The sequence below is a fragment of the Bison bison genome, unplaced genomic scaffold, assembly GCF_000754665.1.
Source record: "Bison bison bison isolate TAMUID 2011002044 unplaced genomic scaffold, Bison_UMD1.0 scf7180017864035, whole genome shotgun sequence".
Lineage (NCBI taxonomy): Eukaryota > Metazoa > Chordata > Mammalia > Artiodactyla > Bovidae > Bison > Bison bison.
Genome location: NW_011494607.1, coordinates 18,976,769 through 18,986,324, shown reverse-complemented (window position 1 = coordinate 18,986,324; position 9,556 = coordinate 18,976,769). Strand labels below are relative to the sequence as shown.

At 38.2% G+C, this 9,556-nt stretch overlaps 1 protein-coding gene across 1 annotated transcript in view; it reads left to right on the top strand.

Moving 5' to 3' along the window:
* The window catches only part of COQ3 (coenzyme Q3 methyltransferase), a 24,596-nt gene extending 17,091 nt beyond the window's left edge, over nt 1–7,505 (top strand). The window contains exons 5-7 of the mRNA XM_010834736.1: nt 2,278–2,520; nt 5,716–5,875; nt 7,152–7,505. Of these exons, the coding sequence (XP_010833038.1) occupies nt 2,278–2,520; nt 5,716–5,875; nt 7,152–7,372 (624 nt within the window). The 3' untranslated portion in view covers nt 7,373–7,505. The remainder of the gene's footprint in view (nt 1–2,277; nt 2,521–5,715; nt 5,876–7,151) is intronic.
* The last annotated feature ends 2,051 nt before the right edge of the window (nt 7,506–9,556 follow it).

Below are 9,556 nucleotides of genomic sequence, written 5' to 3'. Positions count from 1 at the left end.
TGGTTTAAATGTACTGATAAGCTGTCCTTTTGCACTTGCTTCAGTATCAAAATGTTTGAGTCTTGCAGGCTTTGGGGGCTCTCCCCTTTTTAGGTGCTCTAGAGTTCTTGGAAGAATACTTATTCTCCCTGTGAACAATATTTGCTTTCAGTTCAGTTCAGTTCAGTTGCTCAGTCGTGTCCGACTCTTTGCGACCCCATGAATTGCAGCACGCCAGGCCTCCCTGTCCATCACCAACTCCCGGAGTTCACTCAGACTCATGTCCATTGAGTCATTGATGCCATCCAGCCATCTCATCCTCTGTCGTCCCCTTCTCCTCCTGCCCCCAATCCCTCCCAGCGTCAGAGTCTTTTCCAATGAGTCAACTCTTCTCATGAGGTGGCCAAAGTACTGGAATTTCAGCTTTAGCATCATTCCTTCCAAAAAAATCCCAGGGCTGATCTCCTTCAGAATAGACTGGTTGGGTCTCCATGCAGTCCAAGGGACCCTCAAGAGTCTTCTCCAACACCACAGTTCAAAAGCATCAATTCTTCGGCACTCAGCTTTCTTCACAGTCCAACTCTCACATCCATACATGACCACTGGAAAAACCATAGCCTTGACTAGACGGACCTTTGTTGGCAAAGTAATGTCTCTGCTTTTCAATATGCTGTCTAGGTTGGTCATAACTTTTCTTCCAAGGAGTAAGTGTCTTAATTTCCTGGCTGCAGTCACCATCTGCAGTGATTTTGGAGCCCAAAAAAATAAAGTCTGACACTGTTTCCCCATCTATTTCCCATGAAGTGATGGGACCAGATGCCATGATCTTCGTTTTCTGAATGTTGAGTTTCAAGCCAACTTTTTCACTCTCCTCTTTCACCCTCATCAAGAGGCTTTTTAGTTCCTCTTCACTGTCTGCCATAATGGTGGTGTCATCTGCATATCTGATGTTATTGATATTTCTCCCGGCAATCTTGATTCCAGCTTGTGCTTCTTCCAGCCCGGCGTTTCTCATAATGTACTGTGCATAGAAGTTAAATAAGCAGGGTGACTATACACAGCCTTGACGTACTCCTTTTCCTGTTTGGAACCAGTCTGTTGTTCCATGTCCATTTCTAACTGTTGCTTCCTGACCTGCATACAAATTTCTCAAGAGGCAGGTCAGGTGGTCTGGAATTCCCATCTCTTTCAGAATTTTCCACAGTTTATTGTGATCCACACAGTCAAAGGCTTTGGCATAGTCAATAAAACAGAAATAGATGTTTTTCTGGAACTCTCTTGCTTTTTCGATTAGCTTAGAGTAAATTTTGTAATCTTCTATTAGCACAATAACTTTTTGTTTCAATGCTGCATGGTAAGCAGACCTTTGAAAGATATTTTAAGTAACAGTGTAGGAGTCAAATATCAGTGAAGATCTAGGGGTGTGTCTTACTATCAAGGTCATAACAGGCAAGTTGACAGTGAGGTTAACAGAGACCTTTGATGCATAACTAAGTTTCCATATGCATAGAACATGTGTTCTTCATATGGCAGTGGGCTGGTTTCTTTTGACATCAATTATAAAATTTCAGGAAATGTAAAATACGTGAAAATACATCCCTTAGAATCAAGAATATGAGGTGTATCAAATGGTAAGTGAGTACACTTTTACTGTATGTGTTCTATGGCTTTTTCAGTGTATTATTACAGATCTTACGTCTCCAAGTTAAAATAATTTGATTTTCACTTTTAATTTCTTAACTAAGGAGTTATAAAATAAATGCTGTGCAGTGTTTTGGTCAAAATTAAGGCTGTGTTTAAAAACTTAGGCATGTCATGGACGTGATCAAATGTCCATGGTTGAAAGAGGTTGAAAGAAGAATTGGCTGTGAAGAGTCGTTTCTAGTCAGTCACAGGAGAAACTATGGAGAGAAAATGTTCCTTAGAGAATTTGAATATTACAAAATTTTGCTCTTTTTACAATGACATGTTTCATTTATTGCACTTCGTAAATATTTTAATGTTGTACTATATGCCTATAAATGTATCTAGAGAATGTAGACAAAAATTTCCTTACTATTCGTAAGTAGTTCTTAATAAGTTTTTTGTTGTTGAGATTATTGTTCTCACTTTTAAGCTTTTTATTATGGAAATTATCAAACATATAAACTAGAGAAAATGGTATATTGAACTTCCACATACCCATAAACGATCTCCAATAATTCCCCTCATGCTTAATCTTGTCTCCTTTTTGAGAAGGTTTTTATTGCTAACGTGTTCTCTTTTCTTCCTGAGGGTAACGGTTTTTTATGCCATTAGCCTCTAGGGCGGCTTGGGGCTTCAGTCATTGGAATCGATCCTGTGGATGAGAACATTAAAACAGCACAACACCATAAATCATTCGACCCAGTCCTGGATAAGAGGATAGAGTACAGAACGTGTTCCCTGGAGGAGATTGTGAAAGACACTGTAGAAACGTTTGATGCTGTCGTAGCTTCTGAAGTTGTAGAACATGTGATTGATCTAGAAACATTTATACAGTGCTGCTTTCAAGTGTTAAAGGTAAGACTTGCAGAGTTTACTTGTTTGTTTTTTCTTTTGAGTATATGTATGTATCCATAGCAATAAATGTTTTATAATACTTGAAGCCAGGAAGACAGAATTTGGGGACAATATCTCTACTAGAGATTATTTCTGCCTCTCAGCTTGCCCTGAGTCCTGGGGTTTTCCAGATTCAGTATCTTGATGTCCAGGGATCCTGAAAACTCATGGTATTGAACACTGTAATACAAACAATAGATTTACAGTGGTATTTTTCCCTTGGTATAATTTGGATTAAATACCTAATAGGCATTGAATGACAATTACTAAGAAACTAATTTGGATTAATACTTTAAAATAAAAAACGTAATTAGCATAAACTGGTTAGCCAGCATTTGTTAAGTCACTCTATATACATGACATGTGTAATAGTTACCAGCTTTAAAAGAAGGAATGAAAAGTGAAAGTGTTAGTCGCTCAGTTGTCTCTGACGCTCTGTCATGGACTATACCCTGCCAAGCTCCTCTGTCCATGGAATTCTCTAGGCAGGAATACTAGAGTGGGTAGCCTCTCATTTCTCCAGGGGATTTTCCTGACCCAGGGATGGAACCTCAGTCAATTGCATTGCAGGCAGATTCTTTACCATCTGAGCCACCAGGGAAGCACTTGATACATATAATCTCATTTGATCTTACCTACAACCAGGTGAAGAGGGTAAGGCAGGCATTCTGAACTCCTTTGACCTGGAGAAGATCAGAATTCGAGAGATGTCAAAGGTCACATGGTCTTTAAGTCAAAGTCACTAGGCACTTACGTGGGACATAAGGCTACATCTTTTTATTTCAAGTCTGGTTCTTTCCATTACATTATTTTGCTTATGTAACTTGCCACAGACTTAGTCCTCTGAAGGTGGTTCCAGTTCTGTTGTTTATATATTCAAGAAGTAACCCCCTAAGTTCAAGAGCTCAAAGGATTAAATGCTTAGCCTTTATCTAAATTTGTTGCTATTGTTGTTCAGTCTCTAAGTTGTGTCTGACTGTAGTGACCCCATGGAAGGCAGCACACCAGGCTTCTCTGTCCTCCACTGTATCCATGATTTTGTTCAAATTCATGTCCATTGAGTTGGTGATACTATCTACTGTGTCATCCTCTGCTGCCCCCTTCTCTAAACAGAGCTTTTAAAATATACTTTTCCTTTTAAAATAATTTTACATTTATAGATGTTGCAAAGACAGTACACAGGGTTCCTATTCCCATGTGTCCTACTGTTAGCATCCTACATAGTAAGGGTAGGAATTGGTAAGAGCAAGTGTGGTACCCAGGGCATGATGTCCGGGGCAGCACTCACTAGTCAGTGCCAATCCTGCATTTGACACCCCGGAGAGGGAGCACCCCCTTGGGTTTTGTGCTCTAGGCGTCTCACTTGCCTCACCACAGTCCTAGCCCTGAATATAGCCCATGGTATATTTTTCAGAGCTACAAAATTAATATTGATGTTATACTATTAACTACACTACAGACCCTGTTCAGTTTCATTCATGTTTGCACTAATGTCGTTTTTCTGTTGCAGGGTCCAGTCCAGGATTCTGTGTTGCATTTAGTTACCATGTATCCGTAGTCTCCTTCAGTGTGTGTTGTTTCTTGATGGTGTTCCCTCTTAAATGAGCCTTATTAGGCATAGGTCCTATTTTCCAAGCAAAACTCCTGAATTATTTCTTTTTGTGTAGTGTCTCAGTCAGTATGTATGGATGGAGAGTCTTTCACATATACTAGGAATACTGGCAATGTGGAATTTCAAACTAATTTTTGCTTTAATGGAAAGCTTATTTTTAAAAAAAAATAAATAACCAATACTCACCACTGTTTCCTTAGAATAAGATTTTATGAAACACAGATTGCTACTGCTAAGTCGCTTCAGTCGTGTCCAACTCTGTGCGACCCCATAGACGGCAGCCCACCTGTCCCTGGGATTGCCGTCCCTGGGATTCTCCAGGCAAGAACACTGGAGTGGGTTGCCATTTCCTTCTCCAATGCATGAAAGGGAAAAGTGAAAGTGAAGTCGCTCAGTTGTGTCCGACTCAACGACCCCATGGACTGTAGCCCACCAGGCTCCTCCGTCCATGGGATTTCTGGAGTGGGGTGCCATCTCCTTCTCCAGAAACACAGATTAGATATTTATAATTGATTTTTCCCTTAGCTCTATTGAGATATAATTGACATATAAGTGATTTTGAATGATATTTTAGAATACTAAAGTTTTACAGAGAAGTGTTACAATGTGTCATGAAATAGTGTCTGATATTTTAGTTTTAAGGGTACATCCCAATATTTCAGGGCCTTTTCTCATCATTTTTATTTTTGGTTTGGAGTGGTATTTGAGATATTTTCATATATATATATATATATATATATCTTAATATGATTATCTTGGAGGGGCATTTTATCTCCATCAGATGCTAATTAGAATGTTTAAAAGAGCCAGTAATGTTTTTGCCATTTGTGGGAGTAAATATGCACGTGTGCGTGCTAAGTATGAACTGTAGCCTGCCAGGCTCCTCTGTCCCTGGGATTTCCCAGCCAAGAATCCTGGAGATGGTTCCCATTTCCTTCTCCAGGGGATCTTCTGGACCAGAGATTGAACTCTTCTCTTGTTTGGCAGGTGGATTCTTTACCACTGAGCCACTTGGGAAGCCCAAACACTTTTCATACCTTAATCATTAATGCTTTTGTCAGAGAACACTCACCGGCCTTGCTGGCCTGCTCAAGCTGTGGGGCTGTGTGCTGTGCCAAACAGTTCAGGCAGGCTTGGCTTCCCCCGAAGAGAAGGCAGTGTTGACACGTTAAAGCATCAGTGTGGACATGTAACAAGGACGAGCAGCCTCATCTCATTTCTTTACTTTTATTATAAAGTGCTTGGTATGTACAAAAGAGTGTATTTAATATAAACATAAGTCATAGTAACATATGATTTTAGGACTTGGTTGTAAGCACTGTTGCATAAACTCAGTAAGTGCATCTATAGAGGACTGCCTATAACAACGAATTTCCCAAGAGAAAAATAAATATTATTTTGGTAAATTATATTTTATTTACACTTGTGTATCTTAACTGCACTTAAATTATTTGGAAGGGAGGAGGAGGGCGAGGGAAGCCAAGCTTTTATCTAGCTGATACTCCTGACATATAAAATTTTACTTCTGTTCATATTGTTTTTAGCCTGATGGTTCTTTATTCATTACTACAATCAACAAAACCCAGCTGTCCTATGCCTTGGGAATTGTTTTTTCAGAGCAAATTGCAGGTATTGTACCAAAAGGTACTCATACCTGGGAGAAGTTTGTTTCACCTGAAAAGCTAGAGAGCATTCTGGAATCAAGTAAGTATTAAAAATATTTCCAATTTTCAAGGCCTAACTGTACTTTCGAAAGTGAAAGTCACTCAGTTGTGTCCAACTCTCTGTAACCCCATGGACTATACAGTCCATGGAATTCTCCAGGCCAGAATACTGGAGTGCATAGCCATTACCGTCTCCAGGGGATCTTTCTGACCCATGAATCAAATCGAGGTCTCCTGCATGGCAGGTGGATTCTTTACCAGCTGAGCTCCCAGGGAAGCCTTTTAATGTGCCAATGATTATTAATCACAGAACCTAGTACTGAATGAACTAGGCCACTCTTCTTTGGATGTTGGTTATCTCTCCTCAACTAGATCATAATTCCTTAAAGTTAGGATTAGGTATTACATACCTCTTCTCTCTCACCTGTGGCACCTAACCCAGGGTCAAGCAAATCATAGACGATCAATGAATCCTTTTTGGCTATTTAGCTCTCTCTTGTTTAAGGATTAGGTACAAATGTCTTTTATTTACATATCCTCAGTTTGTCCTGTTGAGGTCATTCTTGAATCAGCTTACCTTACATATTATCTGTCCTGATTCCTTCCTGTGTGTGCATGCAGGCGTGTGCGCGTCAGTCGCTCAGTCGCATCCAACTCTTTGCCATGTCAGTTATATTTTGAACTTGTCCCTTTTTATGTAGTGTTTCATACCAGTTACAACATGCCTTGTAGCATGGTTATTTTGGTATCTGTAATATCTTTCTGGCTATAAGCTCCTTGAAGACAAGACTGTGAATCCATTTTTGTGCTCCCTGTAATTCCTAGCCCTACTGTACACCTCCTGAGGACTTGATTTATCTGTTGAATTCCTGTCAAGTAACAACATTGGTCTGTTCATTTATTTGGCATTTAGTATTCCTCTGGAGTATTTAGACTCATGTGTGTTTCATGCTTTTTGTTCATATAACAGTATATCAATAAACTTGATTTTACTATTTGTTCAATGAAATGTAGTAATTTCTGCAAGTTAACATTGTTGGAAATGGAGCTGAAAAAATATTTTAAAGGTGCTTGATTGGAATAGTCACTTGTTGGCAAGTATTTTCTAATAACAGCCAACATTTATCGAGCACTTACCCAATTCCAAATATCATGTTCTGTTGCAGTAAAGAATGAGCTGTAATGGTTACAAAATATTTGTGTCTGTTGAGTTAGAAATCCCCCTTTTTTTTTTAATATGGAGAGTTGTATGAGACTCTTGGCATGTAGAAGGTAAATATTTGTTAAATATACTCTGTTTGATATATATTTTTTAGATGGTCTGTCAGTTCAAACTGTGGTGGGAATGCTCTACAACCCCTTCTCAGGTTACTGGCATTGGAGTGAAAACACTAGCCTTAACTATGCAGCTCATGCCCTGAAATCCAGCCTTCAGGAACAACCAGCGCCTGCTGAGTTTGCTTTAAAGGGGGAAGCAGAAGAGCTCCAAGCTGAAGCCTCCACCAACTCAGGTGTGCAGGAAGAGCTGAAGAAATGAAGTGTTTCTAAGGACTATAGTATAATGGATTAAAAGTCTGATGTTTACAAATACACAGAATATATACTGTTTGTTTTTTGAGACAGGATCATAAAGAAAAAGTCAATAAAAAGGGCTAAAACCTTGGATAAAAGCTTTTGCTGTTTCATCTAATAACTACCTTCAAGGGATTATTCTGTGGATAAAAAAATGTTTTGATGAGGTGTTATGTGATCTAGAAGTTTAAGTTCCTCACCCTTTGTTACATGATGATTATTTAGTTGCTAAGTTGTGTCCGACTCTTGCGACTCCATGGACTGTAGCCCTCCAGGCTCCTCTTGTCCATGGGATTTCCCAGGCAAGAATACTGGAGTAGGTTGCCATTTCCTTTTCCAGGGGATCTTCCTAATCCAGGATTCAAACCTGTCTCCTGCATTGCAAGCAGATTCTTTACTGCTGAGCAACCCTGGGAAGGCTTTGTCATATAATTAGGGTATACATGTTTCACTTCATCTTACAGATTATATAACATCTTTCCCACATGTATACACACACACATATATATATATATATATATATATACTGTAATATGTTTTAATTTAACCAATCTGTATCATCTATATTCTTCTTTATTTTGTTTTAGTTAAAGGCAGTTATGCTTCTGACCGGTGAAAACCAAATATCATTTTATACCACTAATATTTGGGAAGATAAAATGTATTTTTTCTTATAAATTTTTGTTTTTTGAAAAACAAATTGTTAAATATATACTGAGTTTTATCAAACATTAGAATCAGGAAATTCAGATTATGCTGGGCATATTTCTCTGTACAGTTCTATAAATGTTTCGTGGTGCCTTTTTTTTTTAAGTAGAAAGGAATTTTAAACAATTTAAAAGTTCATTTATAGGATTTTCTTCTTCAGCTAACATTTTATAATTAAAGTTACTGACTTGAAATATATTTTTACGCTTCTTGAAGTATGATTCTTTGGCTTTTTCTGAAAGCCCAGAATGTATAAGGACTTTGACCAAAAATGACGTAGACCGAATGCATGCTACTCATGTAGGAAGTCAGCTTTTACTTTCTAGCCTTTTTCATGTTCTTTTTTTTGGTGTATGTGTTTTATTTATTTATTGGCTGCACTGCACAGCTTTCAGGAATCTTAATTCCCTGAATAGGGTTTAAACCTGGGCCCCATGAGTGAAAGTGCAAAGTCCTAACTGCTGGACCACCAGGCAATTCCCTAGCCTTTCTCACTTTTAAGCTCATATGTCTTCTGTATTTCTTTGTCAATGCCTGTTGTATTGGGCTTACCAGACAAACACTTCCCAGTCACCTTAGCTTATCATTTGCTTGTTCTCAGTGGCGTTTCAGGGAGGAAACTGAAACTTAAAGTGTTAAAAGGAATTTTAACTTCAATTTCTAATGTCTAATTAGGATACTAAAAATCAGGAGTGCCCATTGGATTTCATTTAAAAGTTTAACTCCTACTCTGAATTCTACTAGTTTTATTATTAAACAAAGTCTCCTCGTTCTGTGTGTCGGGGGAAAAAAAGTATGGGTATTAGAGATTAATTTAAATATAAAATCAATAACCCTGGAAGAAAACATAGGTGGAATACTCTTTGACATAAATTACAGCAGTGTTTTTTTTTTTTTGGGGGGGGGGGTCTCCTAAAACAAAGAAAGCGAAAGCAAAACTGAATGAAACCCAATTAAACTTTTTAAAAACTTTTGTGCAACAAAACAAACCAACAACAAAACAAAAAGACAATATACAAAATAGGAGAAAGTATTTGCAAATGATATGACTGATAAGGGGTTAATATCCAAAATATATAAATAACTCATACACCTCAACATCAAAAAAACAACCAGGTTAAAAGATAGGCAGATGACCTGAACAGACATTTTTCCAAAGAAGGTATGTAAATAGCCAACAGACACATGAAAACATGCTCAACATCACTAATTACCAGGGAAAAGAAATCAAAACTACTTGAGATACCATCTGACATCAGTCAGAATGGCTATCATCAAAAAGTCTACAAAGAAATGTTGGCAAGGATGTGGAGAAAAGGGAACCCTACTATACTGTTGGTGGGAATGTGAATTGGTACAGTCAATATGGAAAATGGAATGGAGAGTCCTCAAAAAACTAGAAATAGAACTACCATGTGACCCAGTAGTTTTATGCCTGGGC